The sequence below is a fragment of the Pseudophryne corroboree genome, chromosome 4 (assembly GCF_028390025.1).
Source record: "Pseudophryne corroboree isolate aPseCor3 chromosome 4, aPseCor3.hap2, whole genome shotgun sequence".
NCBI lineage: Eukaryota > Metazoa > Chordata > Amphibia > Anura > Myobatrachidae > Pseudophryne > Pseudophryne corroboree.
Genome location: NC_086447.1, coordinates 194,390,643 through 194,416,159, shown reverse-complemented (window position 1 = coordinate 194,416,159; position 25,517 = coordinate 194,390,643). Strand labels below are relative to the sequence as shown.

The window sequence follows — 25,517 nt, the reverse complement described above, 5'->3', positions numbered from 1 at the left end:
TATCTATTATTGTGTCAACTGTTTAGTTGTCACTTACGTTATGTGTCAAATTTATTGTTGTCCGTTATGTTATAATGTTATATGTAATTCTTTATTGTTCATCCTCTCTATCGCTCCTGTTCGGCTCAGTAAAAATACTGAAGTCTCTATGGGAGTATGGGGGGGTGTAGAGTTACTAATTTAAATATTTAAATGTGGCTATCCCGGCTAATGCCCCGTCCATATCCTAAGAGTACTCCAGTGCCCCCTGTGGATTCAAAGAAAAGGATTTATCTGGTAAGTACCAAAATCCTATTTTATATGTTTGAACAATGCTGACATTTTCTTGCTGCTGTTCTAACATTCTCTTTTGTTGCAGGTTGTTGGAGTTCCTGTTGGATCTACAGTCCAACCATCCATAAAACCTTCTGTAACTATTAGTGGTGGCCAGATCCTTGTTACCAAATCCAGCTCTTCAGCTGCCAAAGCAGTGGGGGCGAAGACGATGGTTGCTCAAGGTGTGGCAAAAGCCGTAGTAAGCAGTGGAAGTGCGAGTGTGTTACCACAGTCCTCCCAGAGCTTATCCAAAGCACCAGTTGCATCTGCTATAACAACTAAAACGGGATCCCAAGGCTCTGGTATGGACAAAGCATATTTGTTATTGGTTTAAACATCTTAAAAAGGCCATTTTAATATTAGGGATGTCCATAGACCATTACTCTTGAGGCCAGTTACTGAACCAGCTGGAAAGCCGTGGCGTCTGTGAAGAGGTTTTTTGTTTTTTTTTTATTTAAAAATGTCTTTTCTTGCAGTTATGGCAACTCTTCAGCTACCATCAACAAATCTAGGTAACCTGGCAAATCTACCTCCTGGCACCAAACTATACCTCACTACCAACAGCAAAAGTACATCCGGCAAAGGAAAACTGCTGCTTATACCCCAAGGAGCGATACTGAGGGCTGCAAGTACTGCCAGTAAGTGGAATTGCGTCCCTTTTTGTTTTATCAAAGCCACTATTAGTTTCAAACATTTTATAATTGTAATCTGGAAGAAACACACGCCTAAAACTGCAAAAGCTGTTTGTTTGTTTTCTTCGCACATTGTTTACCTTTCAGATATACCAATAATCTTTAAGAAAACCAATGGCCTATTGTAAAACCACCCTCCGTACGTCCTTCTTTTGGAAGGAGGGTGTAGAAAAATCTCCTGGGTGGGTGACCCCAGGGGTTGATTACATAACCCCATTGAATGATCCCCAACACCCAGTCCTCTGCAGAGGACCTATCCACCTGTCTTTGAAGTGGAGATTTAACCAACTCCCAAGCTGGACCTGTGGGAATCCACTCTATCAAAACTAAATTTCTGATGCTTTGGGCACCAATCGTCTACCTGACCAAGCAGATCTACCACCCAGTGCCAGAGACCAACCTGGAAATGCCTGGAAGCCTGACCTCTAGTTGCCTCCCTGAAAGATACTGACCGAAGGTTCCTTGGGTTTTGGTGCAGACACTGGGAGATAAATGCTTTTACCACCCATGACCTGTGCAGTTACTGTATCCATCTCTGAGCCAAACAAAACACCACCTTTGAAGCGGTGCATCTCTCCAGGACCAATGGAGCACCTTAATAGCTGGGTCAACAGACTGCCATCTGAAAGCTGTGATGCCCCCGGGCTGATGAGGGTTGCCCACTCCTCCTTTTAGAAGAGAAGAGTAACGACCAAAACCCCCCAAGGATGGCAGCCACCATTCTCAGACTGCATGGCCCCAGACAACCCTCTCTATCACGACAGACGTGTGCTGTGCTCGCAGCACACATCCACACCCCTCTAAGTAAAAAGAAGAAAAATCATTACAAATAAATAAAACGAAGTCTAAAAAAGAGGCTGCCAGTGCAGCCCCAGGAAACAGCTCAGCTACATGGGCACTTAACACTGATGATTAGGGGTTGCAGAGGGGAAGAGCTCTAGCATATACAGGAGGAGATGTACTAAGCAGTGAAAAGAGTGGAGAAGTGAGTCGGTGGAGAAGCTGCCCATGGCAACCAATCAGCATTGAAGTAACATTTATAATTTGCGTACTATAAAATTATACAGAGCAGTTGAAAAGCCCATGGACAACTTCTCCACCGCCTCACTTACTCACTCTTTTCACTGCTTAGTACATCTACCCCTAAGTGCCAGCTCTTTTGGACCTTCTAACAGCCCGTGGTGAGCAGTCTCCCCAGAGTGGAAGGAGAAATAAATAGAAACCCCATCAGGCAGATAGATAGACAGATAGATAGATAGATGTAGATATATATAATCTCATATCAGAGGCACCTAAAGGCTAAAGCTTTAGCTGTCCCAGGATGCATTCGGACCTCCTCTATAACCTCGCCTCCAGGCACTGAGACCTCCGTTTCGAGTTGGTGCCTGCAGCAGCAGGTCACCTAACAGGAGAGCTGCACTGGGCAGCCCTGAAAATCTTTTCTGACAGAAGTTTTCTTCATCCCTGGCTGGGCTGTCAGCTCTGTAAGTCATAGTGACAGTTCAGCGCTGCAGCTCCATCGCCTCCCAAGATGCATCGCATACTCCCGCTGCCTGGTTCCCGGGTACTTTACAGCTAAGAAGTCACGGCTTAGGCACAGAGTCGCAGACCGCTCTCCTGGTTCGCGTGGCTGCTACGGGGGGGAGGTAAGAGGGTCCCCCAGGCGGACTCGCATTAAATCACATTCCGGCTGCGACGTAGGGAGACGGGTCGCGGCGCTGTCGTGGAAACTGTCACTGGGCAGGAACCCCACTAGAACATCAGGACAATAGAGCACAGGTCGGGTATACTAATGCCCCATTTAATAAGGCTCGCTAGTACCTGGGGTGGAAGTCCAGCATAGGGGAGCCAGCGCTTGACCTGTAGCCCCCGGCCCAGGGCGCCATCTCCTTGCAGATTTCCCTCCCTTTTGCTGCTTCACACTGTCCCTCACTTCCTCATAGAGACACTGGGCGCCGTCTTACAGTATAGCAGCAGCAGCTGGTTCCTGGAATTGCAGGGCAGTGTCTCCCATGTAAAGCCGCCTGTATACAAAGCCGTGACTTTACCTTCACGTCTTGATACAGACCGCGTTAGTTGAGAAAAAGTGTACCTTTACAGAATATGTTGTACGAGTATTCTGATATGTCCTGCGGTCATAGCCCGCCTTGTGATAAATATATTAGTCCAGTACACCTTTATTGTGATCATTTCTGCATTGCCTGTGACTGTGTGCCTGTATCTGCTGTGTGGTTTCACTCTGTGTTTCCCAGATATAACTGTCACTATATTCTGTACCCTAAGGGCTAGGTCCGTCTAGGTTTTATAATATAGTAATACACAGTATTTATCACATGCGTATATTCTACTGTGTTACAGTCTCATAATACCGGATATTATTCAAAGGTATTGTATTTTGTCTGACTTTATCGTACTAAGTCGCTCTGTTGTTGCATTTGTCATAATGTCTAACAGAAAGGGCAGTAAATCAGTGGAAGCTCCTGCATCATGCAGAGCAGGCTCCAAGGATTTACCAGAGGGGGAAGTGTTGTATTATAATCTGCGTACTATTTGTCATGCACCTCCCAGTCAGTCCGCAGATCCTCCATCTACACAGGAGCCAACCTGAGCTGCGTTTACCAACCTTCTGGGTAGTTTGGGACGCCTAGCACCCCCTATGGGACCACCTGTGTTACTAAGATCCTGCATCTACACAGGAGCCAACCTGAGCTGCGTTTACCAACCTTCTGGGTACTTTGGAATGCCTAGCACCCCCTGTGTTACTACAGTAACAAATTGTCCCCATGGTTAATCCGCCTTGGGGGGAAAATCTGTCTAACCAGCTGCATAAAAATCAGTAATTGGTGAGACATAAATCTGCCCCAGGTCACCCCTGTGTTCTTTTAAGCGGGCTGCTTCCTCCTTGCAATCCACAAACCTCCCTGATTTTTTTCATCAGAATGGGGGGGGGGGGGGTGTCCTGTCAGACACTGAATCCTGTGTTACTGGTGAGGATTCTCCCTTGCAGATTGATGTCCCTGCCTTAGTGGTTGCTCTTAGCATATCCTTCAAATCACTGTTGATGTGGACTCCACTACTGTGGCAAAGTAAACTGATAAGTTTAAACCACAAAAGGTGGTTAAAACTGTATTACCCCATTCTGACCATTAATACCCCTTTTACACTCGCAGGAAAGTTCATTCCTGGGAATGTGTCCCGGTAAATTTGCTGGGACACATTCCCGGGAATGACCCTTTCACATTAGCGGGCTGACCCGGCATATTGCCGGGTCAGTGACGTCACCGCTGAGTCTCCCAGAGGCGGTTCTTGGAGATAATCTTCTCCAAGCACCGCCTCCTCCTATGAAGAGAACGGATGCCGGGTCGCCTTGACCCGGTATACCCGTTTACACTGCCAGCTTCCCGGGACTGTCCCGGGTTCAACCCTGGTCGTGACCTGGGATGAAATCCCGGGATGCTCGTCCCGGGAAATTGTCCCTGTACCCATTCACACTGAGAAAAATCCCGGGATGATGCGCGTTCACGTGCAATATCCCGGGATTTTTCTGCGAGTGTAAAAGGGGTATTAGTGGACATCAGGCGGGAACCCTGGTCTTTTCCAGGGAAGAAATTCCCTCTGCATAAACGGGCCTTGACTCGCTATCCTCTCCCTGTAGAGTTGTGTAACAAATAGGAGATTCCACCGACGGTGGATTCTCACATCACCCGCCTCGCAGTGTCGTCCACTCTGCCCGTCACCACTGTCACTTCACTGAAAGAACCGACAGATAAGCATGTGAAGGGATGCTTGAAGTATTTATACTCCCTTACAGGGATTATTCATAGACCCACTATAGCTGCCTCCTGGGCTGTACAAAGAGGCATGGGTTCAGGCATTAGAGGAAGAGTTGCCCGAGGATATATCTGACATGCCGAACAATTCCTGTCTCACAATACCACCGCCACCTATTACATTCAGGAGGCGTCCTCTGAGGCGAGTGTAATGGCAGCAAAGGCGTTGTCCACGTCTGTCCTGGCTTGCCGCATACTGTGGTTGAGGTCATGGAAAGTGGACCTAGACTCCAAAAAGACCTTGGAGGTGCTCCCCTTCACTGGGGACATTGTGTTTTGGGAAGACCAACATAAAATAGTGTCTGAATAGCAGCCGCTAAGACAGATTTTCTCCCCACTACTAATTCTTCTGCACAGAAGGCAAAAGGTACCACTTTTCGTTCCTTTCGGCCTCAAGGGAAAGCAAAAAGTTCAGGCATACCCAAGACAATCTCGTGCCTCCAAAACCACCAAGCCCAAGGCAAAACAATCCTGTGCAGCCCATCAGCCAGCTTCAAAAATGGCAAACCTGCTGCATGACGGTGCGGACCTCCTCCTGGGAGATTCCAGCGTGGGAGGCTGACTTCTACAGTTCACCCAGGTTTGGTTAAAGACCACTTTAGACGCATGGGTACTGGAAGTTGTCTCTCACGGGTACACTGTCTCTTTCAAGAGTCATCCCCCACGCCTGTTCTGCACTACGGTCCTCCCTTCGGATCCGTTAAAAGTGCAAGCTCTACAAACGATCGTGAGTTCTCTCCTGAGTACAGGAGTGGTTTTACCGGTACCTCAGTCCCTGAGAGGCAGAGGTTATTACTCGACCCTGTTTCTGGTCCCGAAACCCAATGGGTCCTTCCGGCTAATACTAAACCTCAAATCTATGAACAAGTTTGTGAGAGTGTCCAGATTTCATATGGAAAAGCTGTGCTCCATTGTACTGGCTATGGTGCACGGAGACTATATGGTATCCCTGGATATACAGGATGCATATTCCTATTGCCATGTCGCTTCAGCAGTTCCTGCGGTTTGCTATTGGCAACCTTCACTGCCAATTCCAGGCTCTATCATTTGAACTGGCTACGGGTCCTCTGATCTTCACTAAGGTCATGGCCGTGATAACGACCCATCTCTGTTGCCAGGGAGTCAGAATCCTGCCGTACTTGGACAACCTGATTCTGGCAAATTCCCATGAAGTCCTCCTCAGTCATCTGCAACTGACAGTGACCTTCCTGCAAGCCCATGGGTGGCTAATCAATTGGAAGAAGTCCTTGCTGGTCCCAGCTCTGAGTGTGAGGCACCAAGGGGCACTCTTGGACATGCAGTTAGACTGTTTCTGTCTCCAAACAAAGTCCTGAAGCTTCAGGACAGGATAAGATGCTTCCTTCGTCGGCCTGATGTTGTCGACCGTTGACATGGTAGAGTACGCTCAATTTCATTCCCGCCCAACACAAAGGATAATCCTTTCCAAGTGGGACGGCCTGCCTCATCGGATCAGATCTGGAATGATATCTTTTACTCTGGAGGTTTGTCTGTCGCTGACCTGGTGGCTCCAGGACCAGCAATTGAGCAGGGGCCATCCCTTCTGGGTCCTTCTGACTACGGATACCAGTCTGAGGGGTTGGGAAGCGGTGTTGGAGCAACACTCTTTTCAAGGTCATTGGACCAAGGAGGATTCATTGCTTTCAATAAATATTCTGGAGTTGAGGGCAGTGTTCAATGTACTACCTCTTGCCCTGCCTCTGGTACAGAACAGGCCTGTTTAAATACGGTCAGACAACGGGATCAAATAAACCATCAAGGCAGCACTCGAAGCCGCATGGCAAGGTTGTAAGTGTCAAAAATCCTTTGTTGGGCAGAACGTGATCTGCCAGCCATATCGGCAGTATTCATTCCGGGCGTCCTGAACTGGGAAGTGGACTTTCTCAGTCGCCAGGACATGCACGCCGGAGAATGGAGTCTTCATCCAGAAGTCTTTCAACGCCTAGTGGACAGGTGGGGCCTACTGGAGGTAGACCTCATGGCCTCTCGACACAATCACAAGGTTCTGATCTTCGGATCTCGGACCAGTGATCCTCAAGCAGCATTTGTGGACGCACTGGCGGATCCATAGAACTTTCGGCTGATCTGTGTGTTCCCTCCAGTATCGCTTCTGCCCAGGGTCCTACGGAAGTTCAAGCAGCAAGGAAGAATACTACTTCTAGTCGCTCCAGCGTGGGCCAGACGGCAATGGTTCTCAGACTTGCACGGTCTGTTGACAGAGCGTCCCCTTCTACTTCCTCAGCGACCAGACCTCGTACAGGGCCCTTGCTGGCCAGACTGGCTTTGACAGCGTGGCTCTTGAAGCATCACTCCAGAGGGCCAAAGGATTTTCGGAGGCAGTTATTCAAACTATGTTGAAGGCCCGCAAACCGTCCTTTGCCGGATTTATTACAGGGTCTGGAATTCTTACCTGTTGTGCTGATAAGAATTATGATGCATACAGATTCAGAACTTCAGAATTCTGGCTTTTCTACAAAGAGGCCTGGACTTAGGTCTTCGTTTGGCCTCCCTCAAGGTTCACATATCTGCCTGGTCAGTATGGATTCAGAGAATAATTGTCTATACCTGACGTTCATACATTCACACACGGTGTCCTGCGGATTCAGCCCATCCTATGTCTCTCCTGTGGCTCCATGTGGCTTGTTGTACTGCATGCCCTGCAAGAGTCTCCAAATGAACCTCTTGAATCGGTGGATCTTAAATGGCTTACGGCCAAGGTCCTGTTCTTGCTGGCTATTGCTTCTGCGAGACGGGTGTCAGACTTAGGTGCTTTGTCCTGTAGTCCACCCTTTCTGATATTTCACTGTGACCGGGTGGTTCTACGAACTCAACTAGGTTATTTACCAAAGGTGGTGTCATCTTTTCACCTTAACCAAGAGATTGTGGTTACAGCCTTTATCTCTTCGGACTTGTCTCCCAAAGAATGTTCTTTGGATGTGGTTAGGACTCTCTGTATCTATGTGGAGAGGACAGCCTCTGTCAGGAGGTCAGATGTCCTTTTTGTCCTGTTTGGTTTCCACAAACATGGCTGGCCCGCAAATAAGCAAAACTTGACCAGATGGATTAGAATGGTGATTGCACAAGCTTCTGCTCAGGCTGGACTCCCAGCTCCTTCTGCTATTAAAGCCCATTCTACTCGGTCTGTTGGACCTTTTTGGGCGGCCCGCCGTGGCGCGTCCGCAGAACAATTGTGTAAGGCGGCTACGTGGTCCTCTGTGAACACGTTTCTTAGTTTCTATGCCTTTGATACCTTCGCATCCCAGGATGCTTCCTTTGGACACCGGATTCTCACATCCGCTAAGGCGCGTCCCCTCCCTTGAGGAACTGCTTTAGGACATCCCTGATGTTTTCCCTGTGGAAACCAATATAACCTGCTGCAGAAAAGGAGAGTTATGGTAGACTTACCACTGTTAACTCTTTCTGCGCGGTACATTGGTTCCACAGGGCTCCCACCCTGACGCACCTAGCTTCTTTTGGTTGTATGACATTAGCCGCTGGTGCTTTCTCCTGTCGTGAGTATGTGGTTCTGTGTGAGTAACATCTGCCTTCTCTCTTGCCTGCTCCTGCATTGGACTGATTAACGAAACCGAGCTCTCAGTGCATGGAGGTGGGGTTTTAGAGGAGGCCCCAATGCTTCCTGGGACAGCTAAAGCTTTAGCCTGTTGGTGCCTCTGGATCAAGGGCCACTCTACACCCTGATGTTTTCCCTGTGGAACCCAATGTACCTCGCAGAAAGAGTTAACAATGGTAAGTCTACTCCCAGCGGGTTGCCGCGCTATAAGTGTGCACAGAGATGCTCCCATTAAGGTGAATGGGGTGCGTGCACCCGCCCCAGATGCGGCAATGCGCGCACAGATGGAGCCATAATTAGCATAGCTCCATCTATGTGTATATGTATGTATGTGTATAGGTAGGAAAATATGTGCGGCACGCTGATAGAAACGGATATAACTCGGCAGTAATGTTCAACGTTTCAATGCAGTTTATTATGCATTTTCATCAGGATATATCTTATATCCTGATGAAAATGCATAATAAATTGTATTGAAACGTTAAACATTACTGCTGAATTATATCCGTTTCTATCAGTGTGGCGTGCCGCACGTATTTTCCTACCTGTCTCTCCCCAGTGAAGGCAACCAGCTAAGTACTGTTTAAGGCTTATATTAGTGGAGTGCCGGTCTATGCCTATGTGTTTGTGTATGTATGTACATGTATGTATGCATGTATGTGTGTGTTGTCATTATGATTTAAAAAGAGTAAACACAGTTGTTTGATAATAAATGGCTTCGCCCAATCACTAACCATGAGTGAAAGAAAAGTTTGTGAGTTATCATTCATATTCTCTGACAAATGGCCAGAAAATCACAAATTCTGCTGAGGTATGTAAACTTATGAGCACAAGTGTGTGTGTGTGTGTGTGTGTGTGTGTGTGTGTATATATATATATATATATATATATATATATATATATATATATGTATATATAATTTAGTTCAGTAGGAATTTCTGTCTCCACCCTCATATAATCATGTTGTGCGATTATGGATGTAAGGTGTCCTTTACACCTGCTATTTGTATATTGTGTACACAGTAGTGAATAATTCTGATCATTTATTTCAGATCTCCAATCAGGAGTGTCCACAAGTGGGAGCTCTAGTGCAGCAAGTACTACTACTGGGCTGCCCCAACACCTCACCTACACATCCTATATTCTGAAACAGACTCCACAGGTGCGTACATACTCGCTGGCACAAAGTATTAAAGGGACATTTCCTTAAATCCTCTATGCGTACTTGTTCCTGTCAAAGTGAAATATATGCTGTTTTGCATGGTCATGATGATTTAGGGTGTTGGGAGTGCCAGCTCTTCGCCATGTCTCAAGCTATTGTAATGTGAGAAGGCAGCACACAGCCTTTTACATTGTGCAGAAAACTCTCGGAGGAGATAAAGGGCTTGATTCTGAGGTGGGAGTAAAGGAAAAAGGAGCAAATAACTGTGCACCTGGGGAAACCCATGTTGCACTGCAGGGGGGGATGATATGTAACGTGTAGACAGATTGAGATTTAGGAGGCGTGTGTCCAAACGCCGATCTAATTGCAGTGTAAATCTAAAGCTGTCCAGCATTTATAGGCTACAGTACATGCAAAATCAACCAGTATGCAAATATAAAATGTACATGCATCCCTTGCAGTACAACATGGTTTATCCAGGTGCACAGATACTTGCTGTTTGCTTTACTACTTCCTCTGAATCAGGCCCTGAGTGATTTTGGTGTAGAGAAAGCAAATGGAATTGTACTTAGCTGTGAGCTCCACAAGTAGACTTGAATGCACAGGTTGCCACTAGGTAAAACCCTGTAACAGGGATAATCATCACTTAATAATTATTTGAGAAATACAAGACGAAACCTAACATTTGTATTTACAGCTGCATCTATCTATGTCTGATCTAGCATACATGTTTTGATGTTTGACAGGGCACATTTTTAGTTGGACAGCCATCCCCACAGACATCTGGGAAACAAGCCACCACAAACGTGGCAGCTCAGGGCAGTGCCGGAGCCACTGCACAGGGACAGCAAACGTTGAAAGTAACTGCAGGACAGAAAAGTGCTATCATTGCACAGGTAAAGGTTGGTCTCTGCTTATGGTCTGTTTAATACATCTACTCAACTACTATGTGTAATACTAAAAAGCCTTTGTCATCCAAGATTATTTTATATCCACCATGATAGCGAGCTCTTGTCTGCAGACTTTATATCTCAGCACTGCAATATGTGCAAGCTATAAACACTAATACTATTCCTGGGATAATGTACTTTGTATTGTAATATGTAAGGATAGCAGATGTTGTGCGAGTTTTCAGTGATCACAATAGGGCCACAGATTATAGAAATACATAGCTGTGTATTGTGGAAAGATTTTGGGGTATATGCAATAGCGGGCGAATTGCAGAAAAAGGCGAATTCCGGGACGTTTTCGCCTCCAAAAATCAATTCGCCTATGCAGTGCAGTACTTTTTCGCAAAAAAACGGGCCGTCAAAATTCGCCTTTTCTCAATTCGCCTTTTTCCGCATTCGCCTTTTCTGCAATGGTACAGATGCTGCAATTCGCCTCCAGCATATTCAATTCAAGTTTGGAAATTCGCCTGCAGTGCTTTTAGACAGCAAATTCGCGATTTTCAATCCGCCACACTTTGGAGGGTGAAAACAAATAAAAAAAATTTAAACATGGATTTTTTTGTGTTTTTTTTTTTGGGAATAGCAGATCTATTTATATTAGAAGGGATTAGGTTTTTTTTTTTTTTTTGGGGGGAGGCACAAATATTATTTATATATTTTTTAAAATATTATTTTTTTTATTTTTATTTTTTTTATTGCTGGAACGGTAAAATCAGAAAAAAAAATGGCGTGGGGTCCCCCCTCCAAAGCATAACCAGCCTCGGGCTCATTGAGCTGGTCCTGGTTCTAAAAATGCGGGGAAAAAATTGACAGGGGATCCCCCGTATTTTTAAAACCAGCACCGGGCTCTGCGCCTGATGCTGGTGCCAAAAATACGGGGGACAAAACGAGTAGGGGTCCCCCGTATTTTAAACACCAGCATCGGGCTCCACTAGCTGGACAGATAATGCCACAGCCGGGGGTCACTTTTATGCCGTGCCCTGCGGCCGTGGCATCAAATATCCAACTAGTCACCCCTGGCCGGGGTACCCTGGGGGAGTGGGGACCCCTTCAATCAAGGGGTCCCCCCCCCCCAGCCACCCAAGGGCCAGGGGTGAAGCCCGAGGCTGTCCCCCCCCCATCCAATGGGCTGCGGATGGGGGGGCTGATAGCCTTTGTGTTCAAAAAAAAGATATTGTTTTTTCCATTAGTACTACAAGTCCCAGCAAGCCTCCCCCGCAAGCTGGTACTTGGAGAACCACAAGTACCAGCATGCGGGAGAAAAACGGGCCCGCTGGTACCTGTAGTTCTAATGGAAAAAAAATACCCAAATAAAAACAGGACACAGACACCGTCGACAGTAAAACTTTATTAGACACTGCCGACACACACATACTTACCTATGTTCACACGCCGACATCGGTCCTCTTCTCCATGTAGAATCCCGGGGTACCTGAAAAGCAAAGTTCAATATACTCACCTTAACCAGGCTCCAGAGATAAATCCACGGACTTGGCAAAAAAAGAAAACGCATTTACCCGCACCAAAAACGGACTGAAAGGTGTCCCATGCTGACACATGGGACACCTTTCCACGATTAAGATCTGTCAGTGACAGTTGTCACTGACAGGTCTCTAAGCCAATCAGGAAGCGCAACTTCGTTGCGCTCACCTGATTGGCTGCTCGCTGTGACAGCGCATCGCACAGCTCCCTCCATTATATTCAATGGTGGGAACTTAACGGCTAGCGGTGAGGTCACCCGCCGGTCAGCGGCTGACCGGCGGGTGACCCCACCGCTAGCCGCTAAGTTCCCACCATTGAAAGTAATGGAGCGGCTTTGCGAGGCGCTGTCAGAGTACAGACGGCGTCCAGCCAATCAGGTGAGCGCCACGGCAGTAGCGCTTCCTGATTGGCTGAAGGGACATCAGTGACAGGAGTCACGTGATGTCCCGGCATTCGGGAGAAAGGAGTGTAATGTGAAAACATTGGACCCCTTTCTAGTCCGGTATGGCTCGGTGATCGTTTTTTTATTTTACAAAGTACGTGGATTTACCTCTGGACCTGGACCTCTGGACGGACGCTGGAAGGTGAGTATAATTTTTTGACAGGTACCCTCGGATCGTCGGAGATCGTTGCAGTCGGCGTGTCAACACAGGTAAGTATGTGTGTGTCGGCGTATGAAATAAAGTTTTACTATCAAGGTGTGTGTGTCCTGTTTTTATTTGGGTATTTTTTTCCCAGTAGTACTACAGGTACCAGCGGGCCCGTTTTTCTCCCGCATGCTGGTACTTGTGGTTCTCCAAGTACCAGCTTGCGGGGGAGGCTTGCTGGGACTTGTAGTACTAATGGAAAAAACAATATCTTTTTTTTTTATCACAAAGGCTATCAGCCCCCCCATCCGCAGCCCATTGGATGGGGGGGGGGACAGCCTCGGGCTTCACCCCTGGCCCTTGGGTGGCTGGGGGGGGGGGACCCCTTGATTGAAGGGGTCCCCACTCCCCCAGGGTACCCCGGCCAGGGGTGACTAGTTGGATATTTGATGCCACGGCCGCAGGGCACGGCATAAAAGTGACCCCCGGCTGTGGCATTATCTGTCCAGCTAGTGGAGCCCGATGCTGGTGTTTAAAATACGGGGGACCCCTACTCGTTTTGTCCCCCGTATTTTTGGCACCAGCATCAGGCGCAGAGCCCGGTGCTGGTTTTAAAAATACGGGGGATCCCTGCCCGATTTTTCCCCTGCATTTTTAGAACCAGGACCAGCTCGATGAGCCCGAGGCTGGTTATGCTTTGGAGGGGGGACCCCACGCCATTTTTTTTTCGGGTTTTTCCCCGTTTTTTCCCGTTTTTAAAAATCGCGGCAAAATCCGCCAAATCGGCCGATTTTCGCCCGCGACCCTGGCGAATCCGTTTTTCATTGCATATGGTGAATTCCGGAAGCCACCTTCCGGAATTCACCTGGCGAATTTGGTCGAATTGAAAAAACGGCGATAATTGCCGCGATTTCGCCCGCTATTGCATATACCCCTTTGTCTATATAACCAGCTGCTTTCTTCTTCAGCCGTAGAGAGAACACAGATGACACTGGGTATAGGCTAATGACTTGGAGGCTGGGCACCAAACAGTTAAGATTTCTTTCCCAGCAGCACAGGCTCTCTTATACCCTGTTCCTAGACACAGGCATTCAGTTTCAGTTTGGTGCATCACCAAGAAGGGCTGCTTTTAAGCAGCTTCTTCATAGTTTTTTTTATTTTATTTTATTTTCACTTTTATTTCTCTTATGTCCTAGAGGATGCTGGGGTTCCATTTAGTACCATGGGGTATAGACGGGTCCTTTGGGAGCCACTGGCACTTTAAGAGTTTAACTGTGTGGGCTGGCTCCTCCCTCTATGCCCCTCCTACCAGACTCAGTTTAGAAAATGTACCCGGAGGAGCCGGTCACAGCAAGAGGAGCTCCTAGGAGTTTTCTTAGTTTTATTGTTTTCTTAGTTTTATTGTTTTCTAGAGTTTGTTATTTTACAGGCAGGTTGCTTGCAACAGCCTCCCTGCTTCGTGGGACTTAGGGGGGAGTAGTGTCCAACCCAGAGAGGTTAATGGCCATTATCTCCGCTGACAGGACACTGAGCTCCTGAGGGCGATAATCGTTAGCCGCCCGAGGCGACCGCTCACTCCCTCAGCATGCCGCCACCCCGTAACAGAGCCAGAAGAAAGAAGAGCGGTGAATCTGGCACCGGAGCCCCGGTAAGCGGGTCCCCGGCGAGAATGGCGGCACAAGGGTGGGAGCGCAGCTCTGACAGGCTGCGCTCCGGAAGGCTCAGCGGCACACTGTGTACGGCGCTGTGAGGGGCGACCAGAGCCAGCGCGATACCCTACACTGGTCACACATAGCTTTCAAGGTCTAACCCACTGTTTGCTGCAAAAATGACCTCAGGCCAGTATAATCTCTAAGTGCGGGAAGATGCGCCATTACAGGGTGCGGAGCTTCTCCTCAGAGCAGATCCAGCACTAACCAGCGCCATTTTCTCCCTGCAGACACCCGCTGACAGGAAACGCTGTCCTCCACATAACTACACTGAGGTAAAAGGTGTTATAAACAAGGGGGAGTGATATGTACTAGCTACCCTGTCAGCGGGGTTTTTATCTTTCTAAAAGCCTATAATGGCGCGCTGTGGTTGGCTTCTTGTGCTCTGTGACTCTCTAAAGGGGGGGAAACTGTGTTGACATTTTCCTGTGTATGTGTAATCCACTTTACCATGTTTAAGGGACTTTGTCCTGTACTGCAGAATGTGTATCTTCTCCTGGGGAGTCTATATCATGCTCAAAACTGTACACATCTCAGGCTTCAGTGGCAGATCCCCCTGGGGTGGCCTCCATAAGGTGTACTTTAAAATATATCAAATATGGTTGTCTTACCTGTCCCTGGTACAACCTCCATAAAGGCTGATCACCTATTGAGATTAATCTCTAATAATGTACTCTTCTGCAGGTGTGACTCGGAGACCCACTTTTGCGTACATTTCTGGGGCTATTGTAACGTGGTCAGGCTCCTTACTTGATTATTTAGATTCTACAGTATGTATAGAAGTGACTTGTACTTGTTTCTATGTCACATACAGGATTCTACAGGCTTCACGGCTAGACGCCATGAAGGAGATTGACTTGCATAACGCAGGGACCACTGCTCTGGCAGTTTTGACACGCAGGGGACGGTGGCTACACCAATGGACTGCGGATACAGAATCCGAGTAAGGTATGACAGGTCCGCCCATCACAGGTAAGACCCTGTTGGGACGCATGGGATACGTGATTATCCATGTCAACTGCGGGTAAGTCAGTATGTCTTCCTTCCGTAGCTGCACAGGCCAGGAAATGTTATCCTACACCTGCACTGCAATTCCTTCGAACATGATTCCACATATTCCTCCACTTCCTTTAGAGGACGTTGGGGAAATCCAGAAAACCTGCGCCGCCAGGTTCTCAGGGACGGATTTCAAATTCGGCCTTTTTCAAACCCTTTGGTTTGTCGGTGGACCACACTGCTTGGGGATCAGGAGGTGGGAGCGAAACTAAAGAGATTTAGTAGCACATCTGGGTGATATCATGCCTAGACCTTTGGAAACAGTTCGGTTGCCCAGGGGTGCAGACTAGAATTTCTAGTATTCCCGCCTTACAGATTATTCAAATCAGGCTTACTAGCTTCTCAGGCAGAAAGTGCACTACTACTGGAAGCTATCATAACATTTGTCAAACATATGTCATTTTTCCAGTTCCACCTCATTTACGTAAAAGGGGTTACTATTCAAACCTGGGGTCATTGATTCTCTACTGGTGGGTGATCAATTCAGGATGGAGTCGGGGAGTGGTGATCTCTGCTTGAGATGTAGAGTAATTCCTGGTATCCCGGGATATCAGGGGTGCGTACTTCACATTCCAATCTGGCCGCCTCTCTAGGCCTATCTAAGGTTGCACTATAACTATGTCACTTCCAGTTCCAAACGCTGAACTTGGCTTCAACGCAACATCGGGGGTGTTCACCAGGGCAATGGCTGCCTTTATACTCCCGCTATACAAACCAGGAGTGGACATAATTCCATATCTGGGCGACCTTAACATCCACCAGGGAGATGTTGTTACAAAGTGTTGCTCCCTCAAATCAACTGTCCCGGGATCTTGGGTGGATCCTGAAGCTTTCAATTTCGCAATTGAAGCCGATATGGAGGAGTTCCTTCCTGGGGATGATTCTTGACACAGAAGTGCAGAGGGTGTTTCTACCTGTGAAGGAAGCGTTGATGATCCAATCAATGGTCCGGGATGTCCTGATGCCAGCCCAGGTATCTGTTCATCAGTGCATTCGCCTTCTGGGCAAGATGGTTGCCTCCTAAGAGGCTCCACAGTACGGAAGATTCCTTGCATGGTCTTTTCCCACTGGATCTCCTGGTCTTATGGTCAGGATCTCATCTTCACATGCACCAGCGGATACGCCTGTTGCCGAAAGCCAGAATTTCACTCCTCTGGTGGCTGCAAACTTCTCACCTGCTCGAGGGCTGCAGGTTCGGGATTCAGAATTGGATTCATCTAACCACGGATGCAAGTCTCAGGGGTTGGGATGCAGACGGTCGGGGTGAAAATTTCCAAGGAAAGCGGTCAGTTCAGGAATCTCTTCTTCCAATAAACATTCTGTATCTGAAGGCCGTGTACAACGACCTTCTACAAGCGGCACATCTTCTGCGAGATCAAGCCGCTCAGGTTCAGTTGGACAACGTCACAGCGGTGTCCTACATAAACAGGCAGGGTGGAACGAAGAGCAGGGCTGCAATGTCAGAGGTGACAATAATCCTCCTCTGGGCAGAGAAGCATCCACGGGTGCTGTCAGCAATCTTCATTCCGGGACTGGACAACTGGGGAGCAGACTTCCTCAGCAGACACGATCTCCATCTAGGAGAATGGGGCCTCCTCCCAGAGGTGTTCACAGAGGTAACAAGCCGATGGGGTGTACCTCAGATAGACATGATGGCCTCTCGCCTCAACGAGAAGCTTCGGAGGTACTGTTCCAGGTCACGAGACCCACAAGCAGTGGCCGCTCTGGTAACTCTGTGGGTATTCATGCTCAAGTTTATTTATTTATTAGCATTGATAGACCTCAATGTCTGCATAGCCCACTTATTAATTTATTTGTGGTGCTCTAACATTCAGTGCACTAGCCCTTAATTGCACAACTCGGTTCAATAACTTTTATCTGTAAGGGCATTCTTGGAATTGCATTAAAGGTGTGTACACACAGATAGATAGAGATATATATATATATATATATATATATATATATAGAACAACAATACCCTTTAATCGCGCTGTATTAAAGTTAAGGCAGCACCTTGTGAAAAATCTCCCTGCTAGTGGGAGATGAACATAGGTTGAAGGTACAGTATTCAGAGGGCGCACAATTATACTGTAATTTAAAATGAAAATCAAACCAGCGTGACCCGAAGGACAAGAATTTTAATAAAACCAAAATTAAAATTATGGTACAGTAGTATGTTTCATAAGTACAATACACGTTTATACAGAAACATGGTATTTTCTGAATGATTTTTTTTTTAATGATTTTTTCATAGAAACCGGGTTCTATGAAAAAATCATTCAGAAAATACCATAGTACAAATACCAACACACACAGTCAATATTGCATAGTCCATTTCGCATAGTCAAAATCGAACATAGCTAAAATATCACCGTATGTATGCACCTTTACATGTCTTCCAAGAGTAAAGCACCCAGGGAGGTGGGCGCACCTGTGTTGTGTAACTTTAGGACCTGTGCTGAAGTGCTTTCTCCTCAGGTTCAGGACCACGATTGTCTGTCTGGTGTTTCGTAGCTAGGCAGCGGGAAGTTGTTTCGGCCACAGCTTCCAGTCAAGAACTGGCATGGGTTTCCGTAGTCTCATTGATAATGTTGCGGTTAATCAGCTTGCAACCCCCAGGCCCACCTCTGTGCTAGTCTACCTACAGGCGCGGGCCATGCTACCAGAGTTTACCTGCTTCGGATGACCCACAGCCATCTGCCATGGAACCACCATCGTTGCAGTCCTTCACTCAGTTAGTGCAGGGGTTGGCGCAGCTGTCAGCATCGTTCCAGCAGATGCTAGACAGGGAACACCCATCCAAGAGCCAGCCTGCCAGGCGAGATAGCTTTATGCCCTTGACTGGTTATGACTTGAAAGTTTCCTCAGGTCACAAGGATAATGTTTCCATTACCTCGGATGTTGAGACCTCCTCTATCCTGAAGGAGTCTGTACCTCAGGTGGATGTGGAGGCCCTGATCAAGGCAGTTAAATATACACTGTTAATCACAGATTCAAAGCAGACCTTGAAGTCTAGTGCCGCGCTGTTTAAGTGTCAGAAGAAGAAAGCCGCTGAATTTCCTTCTGCTATCCTTGAGGGCCTCCTAACATGCTTCCAGATAACAAAGCACATTGCAGATAACAAAGCACATTGCCTTTTACCTGTTCTCAGTGGACAGGGCCAAATGGGAGTCCCCGCCTCTGGTAGATGCTCGCATTACCCAGCTATTGAACTCTACTACCCTTTACCTAATTCTGCATCCCTTAAGGATTTGACGGATAGGAAGCTAGAGATCTTCCTCAAGGCACTTTATTCTAATGCGGATGCTATTGCATGCCCGGCCCACGCGTCTGTTTGGGTGGCTAAGGCCATTGGAAGCTGGGCAGGTGCCTTGGAGGTCTGTCTCTGTTCTGGTACCCGCAGTGTGGAGTTATTGTCTCTAGTTGAGCATATTAGGAAGGCAGGCTCCTATCTTGGCGATGCAGTAATTGACCCATGTATCCTAACCTCTAAAATGTCTGCTTCTGCTATGGAAGCCAGGAGAGCCCTCTCACTTTGTACCTGGCACGCCGATGCACTCTAAGAAGGCCGTTAAGGCTATTCCGTTTCCGTGGAAAGTCCTTTTTGGTCCTGAATTAGACAAGATAGTGGCTACAGTAGTGGCATCCAAGACCGCTCTTCTTCCTTTGGCGGCAGCCCCAGGTCTCCAGTGTCTAATTTTTGCTCCCTCATCCTCAGGTGAATGAGAGACAGTCTTTTTCCAAGAGCTCCACATCGAGGGGTTAACAGACCTGATCTTCCAGACACACTCCCACTAAGCGAGCTGGCAAGCATGCCAAGTGACTTTATGTACCTCACCCTGGGAAAATCCCAGTGTGGGAGGCCGGTTTCCGCTTTTCTCCAGTGCATGGATGGCTACTCCCTAACCTTTCGGAAGAATCTTCCTGCCCAGTACTTTTCAACAGGCCTTCCAGTAAATCTAGTGAAAGTAGAAGATTTGTGGGAGTCCATCCACTCGCTTCTGGCCTCCAAGATTATCCTCCTAATTCGCCCATCTCAGAGGCACGGGCTTCTATATCAACCTCTTCCTGGTTTAGATTCCGGAAAGGCTCGTTAAGGCCCGTCCTCAACCTGAAGTCGTTGGACAGGTACCTTCATGTTTCATAGTTCTGTATGGAGTCACTTTGATACATCATTCCGGCTTTGGTACCAGGGGATTTCATGGCATCCTTAGATATCCAGTAATCCTATTTGAATATTCCCATCCAGGTCAGTCATCAGAGCTTCCTCAGGTTAGCTGTACGGAAGGAACACTTCCGGTTTCAGGCATTGCCATTTGGACTTTCCACGGCTCCTCGTATTTTCACGTAAGTCATGCTGGTCATGACAGCACATCTTCAACTCAGAGTCTGAATCCTGCCTTATCTGGACGACCTATTTCTCCTGACCCAGTTACTGGATGTCTTCAGCTGTCAAATCCGTTTCATGGGTGGATCATCAACTGGCGAATATCCACCTTGACTCTGTCTGAGGAGGTGCCACATTTGGAAGCCTTACTGGTTTCCAGGGTCCAGCCGGTGTTCCTTCCCTTGGACAGGCTTCGGTACTTCTAGAACGAAATTTGCACATTTATAAGTCACCGTGGAGTGTCAATACACTCTTGCATGTAGATCTTGGGCACTCTAGATTCCACCTTCGACATGGTGGTGTATGCCCAGCTTCACTCCCGTCCTCTGCAAATGTAGATTCTGAAGTGCTGGAACAAGTCCTATCTGTAGCTCCGGTCACAAGACGATCATTTTCTTGAGAGAGGTCCGTCACTCCCTCTTCTGATGTCTCTACTAGTCTCACCTGGCCATGGGCCACCCCTTTTGGATCCAGGACTAAGTCCCGCTCACCACCAATGCAAATCTTCGGGGTGGGGTGCAATAGGTCGGTTCAGGAGAGCTGGCTACCAATCAATATTATGGAGCTCTTTGACTTACTGCCACTCCTCCAGGGTTGACGAGTCCAGATGCAGTCCAACAACACCGCAGCCATCACCTACATTAACAATCATGGCAGCACTTCCAATCATTGCACCTTGAAGGAGGTGAGTTGCATTCTTCAGTGGGCAGTGCATCATCTTTCAGCTCTGTCGGTAATCTACGTTCCTGGTGTCCAAAATTGGGAGGTGGACTTCCTAAGCCACGAGGATGTTCACTCAGGCGAGTGGGCCCTACACCCGAATGTCTTTCAGCTAGACATGATGTCATCTCAGCACAAGCTGCCGATATACTGCTCTCCCACCAGGGATCCCGAAGCTCTCCTGGTGGATACACTAATGATTTGATGGACTTTCCCCCCATGTGCATCTTCCCTCCAATTGCACTGATTCCGTGTTTCTGCACAAGTTGAAGTTGGGGGGAAGCACAGTGATCCTAGTGGCCCCAGAGTAGCTGTGACTGCATTGATACATGGATCTTTAGGCGTCTCCATTGCCACTCCACTGCATCTTCCTTTATGTCTGGATCTTCATTCTCAGGGTACGTGTTTCCATCTGGATCTGGCCCGTCTCACTTTGATGGAGTGACTCTTGAGACATCCGTCTTGAGAGCTAAAAGGTTCTCACGATCGGTCATTTTTACCGTGCATAAAGCCCAGAAGCCATCTGCTGCCAAGTTTTATCAATGGATTTGGAGGACCTACTTTAGCTGGTGTTCATCTCGAGTTTTCAACCCCAGATCGTTCTGCCTCTCACTAGCCCTGTCTTTCTTGCAGACGTGTTTGGATTTTGGACACCACCTTTCTTCGTTAAATGTTTAGGTTTCAGCCATTTCTGTTCTACTCCACCGCCAGATTATGATGTTGCCTGATGTATAGACTTAACCAGGGTGCCCTCCATGTGTGATCTCTGTTTGTTCCCACGGTAGCTCCATGGAACTTACCTTTTTTTATTCAGGCTCTCCAGGTGATCCCCCTTTTGAGCCCTTGGAGAAAGTAGACATCCGCTGGCTTACATGGAAAACAGTTTTGCTCCTCGCCATTGCATCAGCCCGTAGAATGTATGACTTGAGCGCCTTGTCTTGTTGCTCACTTTTGGACCGGGCTATTCTCAGGACATAATTAAGCTCCTTCCCTAAGATAGTTTCCAGATTTCACATCAACCAGGAGATTGTGGGCACCCCTACCAGATTCTTTGCTGGTGGAGGCCTACTTTGATCTCGTATGGGCTCTCTGGATTTATGTGGACAAGACAAGAGCTCTCCATAATGTGTATTCTCTCGTCTTTCACATACGGGGCAGGCCTGCTGCTAAGCTGATTTTGACCAGGTGGCTCAGTTTGTCCGCCAAGGTTATACTGTGTCGGACTTGCCTATCCCTGCCTTGGTAACAGCTTATTCCATTAGGTCAGTGGGGACTTCTTGGACAGCGTGACGTGGTGCCTCTGTGGAGCAGCTATGTAAAGTATCCACATGGTCATACTTTCATCAGGTTCTATTCCTTTAACAACTTTGCCTCCGTGGATGTGACCTTTGGGCATTGGGTTCTTAGCGCAGCTCAGGTGCGTCAACTCCCTAAGGAGGATAGCTTTGGTACATCCCATTGTTATAACTGTGTTCCTTGTGGCTGAAGAAGAAAAGGAGATTTATGTTCTTACCTGTTGAATCATTTTCTTCTAATCAATAATGAATATAGGGCACCCACACTGAAGCACCTGTCTTGTGGGGGTTTTGCACGGTTACCGGTTCTTCTTTTCACATCCAAGGTGTGTTTTGAACAGTGTGTGTGCCGGTCTTCCTTTTCCTTCCTCTTGCTCCTTGCCTTTAAACTTGTTAACTTAGCTGGATGCCTGTGGCTGGGAGGGGAAGCGGTTATCATACCGCTAGTCTGGATCCCGGACGTCACAGTGCCGACGCCAGAATCCCAATTACCGGGGCAATACCGACGCCTGAATCCCAGCGCCACAGGCTTATCTCCTCCTATGGGTGTCTACGACACCCATAGAGGGAGAATAAATCCTGTGGCGAGCCAAGGTGCCCACAGCGAGCCTGCAAGGGGCTTGCTAGCGCTTGCCCCACTGCTAGCATACCCATAGCCGGGATCCCAATGTCGGGATACTGACTGTCGGGATCCCGGCCGCCGGTTTTAGGTACTGATCCCGCTGGGAGAGGGAGTCTTAATAAATTTTCCCAGCAGCCCAGGCTCCAGCTCACCAGCCTATATCCAGTGTTATACCTGTGTTCCCTTGAAGAACGGTTTAATAGGTAAGAATATAAATCCCCATTTTTGCATAGAAGGGGAGTTGGGTCGTCCATATGCTTTGGTGGTGGTTATACCTACTAGAACCACCTTTTGGGTGTTGTAATAAATGTGTTTTTTGTATACTTTGTTTAATTATGTATTTTTTTTTACTTAACGTAATAGCAATGCCTAGCCATGTATTGTGGATATAATTTGTTTATATAACCAGCTGCTTTTGCATAGAAGGGGGGCTGGGTGGTCTGTATGATTGGGTGGTGATTATACTTACTAGAAACACTTTTGGTTGTACAGTGGTCAGTGAACTCTGTGTAGGGAAACTGAGAGGGAGGAAGGAAAAAATGAAACAGGATCTGTAGGTATTGAAACACAATTTATGAAAGTCTGATTTGCATTCTATATTTGTCGCTCTTTCAGGGTAAAGGTTCTGTTCTAAAATGCATACCGTATTAAATTACAGTATATTAGAGGCGATTCAGTAATTGTTTGGGTGCCCACTGGCAGCTATTCACTTGTTCTGCCATTTGTGAAAAAGTCCTGTTTTTGCACCCAAACAAACTTTTCGCTTTGCAGCCAGATCTGTAGTTTGTGTAGGGCTTTACACGGCTAAACCCGGTGCTTTTGGGCACATCAAACTTAATGGGCACCCGATTTAGCTATTGAGTTCCCTTCCATTGTGTCTGTTTATACCAGTATTTTCAACATCAATCTCTTTTCTCTTATGTCCTAGAGGATGCTGGGGTCCACATTAGTACCATGGGGTATAGACGAGTCCACTAGGAGCCACTGGGACTTTAAGAGTTTGAGAATGTGGGCTGGCTCCTACCTCTATCCCCCTCCTACCAGACTTAGTTTAGAAAATGTGCCCGGAGGAGCTGGTCACAGCTAGGGGAGCTCCTAGAGATTCTTTAGTTTTTTGTTTTTTTCTAAGAGTTAATTTATGCATAGGGAGGCTGCTTGCAACAGCCTCCCTGCTTCGTGGGACTAAAGGAGGGAGTAGTGTCAGCCCTGCGGGGTCTGAGCCACTATCTCAGCTGATAGGACACTGAGCTCCTGCGGGTGCTGATCGTTAGCCGCTCCAGGTGACCGCTCACTCCCGCATCATGCCGCCACCCCCTTACAGAGCCAGAAGACTTCGGTGGTGAGTGAGTCACCGGACCCCCTGGCAAGCAGGGAGCCGGTGTGATGATGGCGGCAACAGGGTAGGGATCGCAGTACTAACTGCGCTCCGGGGCTCAGCAGTACATAGTGCAGTGCTGTGAGGGGCGCCCTGAGCCAGCACCTATATCCTGCACTGGTCAGCAAGCCTGTCAAGGTTCCCGGATCGCTGAATTAAACGCTATATTTGAAAAATCCTGGGAAAACCCGGAGAAAAAATTCCAGATCCCAAAAAGGGTTCTGGTTGCTTTTCCCTTCCCTGAGGAGGATAGGAAAAATTGGGAAAACCCACCCGTTGTTGACGTGTCTGTCTCCAGACTGTCTAAAATGGTGGTTTTACCTGTCCCTGGATCTACCGCGTTAAAAGAACCGGCTGATCGTAAGCTTGACACTACGCTCAAATCCATTTACACTGCTTCAGGAGTGGCGTTAAGGCCCACTATTGCCTGTGCATGGATTTCTAAAGCCATAGTAAAGTGGTCAGGCACATTACTAGAGGATTTGGATACAATGGATAGAAGTGACATTGAATTGTTTTTACCTAACATACAGGATACTATGGGGTTCATCGTGGAATCCATGAAGGACCTGGGTACGCTGACTGCGTGGATATCTTCCATGTCGGTCTCAGCCCGCAGGGAACTCTGGCTACGCCAATGGTCTGCGGAAGCGGAATCCAGGAGAAGTGTGGAGAACCTACCCTACACAGGTCAGGCTCTATTCCCTCTGCTACACCTTCTATGAAGAAACCATTTTCTTCAGATGTGCCGCAGTCCTTTTGGACCGCTAAGGCAAAAAAGTCCAAGCCTCCTACCACTTTCTTTAGAGGTGGTCGTGCAAAATCCAAAAAGCCTGCACCCGCAGGCTCCCAGGACCAGAGGCCTGCTTCTGGTTCCTCAAAATCCTCAGCATGACGGTGGACCGCAAGGCCTGGAGGACGGACTGGTGGGTGTTGAGGCTCAGACGTTTCAGACACATCTGGGTGTCGTCCGGCCTGGATCCCTGGGTACAGGATATTGTGTCTCAGGGGTACAGACTGAAGTTTCAAGAACTCCGTCCTCACGATTCTCCAAATCAGGCTTGCCAGCTTTGCTGACAGACAGGGCTATCCTACAGGAAGCCATCCTAAAATTGGAAAAGTCACAGGTCATTGTCCCAGTTCCACCTCATATGCAAAACAAGGGTTATTATTCAAACCTTTTCGCGGTACCGAAACCGGATGGTTCAGTCAGACCAATTTTGAACTTGAAATCGTTGAACCCTTACTTGAGGGTGTTCAAATTCAAAATGGAGTCTCTCAGAGCAGTGATTTCAGGTCTGGAGGAGGGAGAGTTTCTGGTATCCCTGGATATCAAGGATGCGTACCTCCACATTCCGATTTGGCTGCCACATCAGGCTCATCTCAGATTTGCACTGTCAGACAGTCACTATCAATTTCAGGCACTGCCATTTGGCCTCTCCACAGCACCGAGGTTGTTCACAAAGGTGATGGCAGAGATGATGGTTCTCCTCCGCAGAAAGGGGTGAACATAATCCCATACCTGGACGATCTGCTGATAAAGGCATCGTCCAGGGAGACGACGTTGCAGTCCATTGTTCTCACGACTCATCTGCTCAGGGAACATGGTTGGATGCTGATCCTTCCAAAATCACATTTGGAGCCGACAAGGAGGTTGTATTTTCTGGGAATGATCCTCGACACGGAAGTGCAGTGGGTGTTTCTGCCAGAGGAGAAAGCGTTGGTGATTCAAACAATGGTCCGGGA

General features: G+C 47.8%; 1 protein-coding gene across 6 annotated transcripts in view; it reads left to right on the top strand.

Annotated features, from left to right (window-relative positions):
* The window catches only part of YEATS2 (YEATS domain containing 2), a 300,282-nt gene that overhangs the window by 203,385 nt on the left and 71,380 nt on the right, over window positions 1-25,517 (top strand). For 5 of the 6 annotated variants that reach the window (XM_063915696.1, XM_063915693.1, XM_063915691.1 and 2 more), the window contains 4 exons: window positions 359-617; window positions 792-953; window positions 9,479-9,588; window positions 10,335-10,490. In XM_063915696.1, the coding sequence (XP_063771766.1) occupies window positions 359-617; window positions 792-953; window positions 9,479-9,588; window positions 10,335-10,490 (687 nt within the window). The remainder of the gene's footprint in view (window positions 1-358; window positions 618-791; window positions 954-9,478; window positions 9,589-10,334; window positions 10,491-25,517) is intronic. The other variant, XM_063915695.1, reaches the window with a different exon arrangement.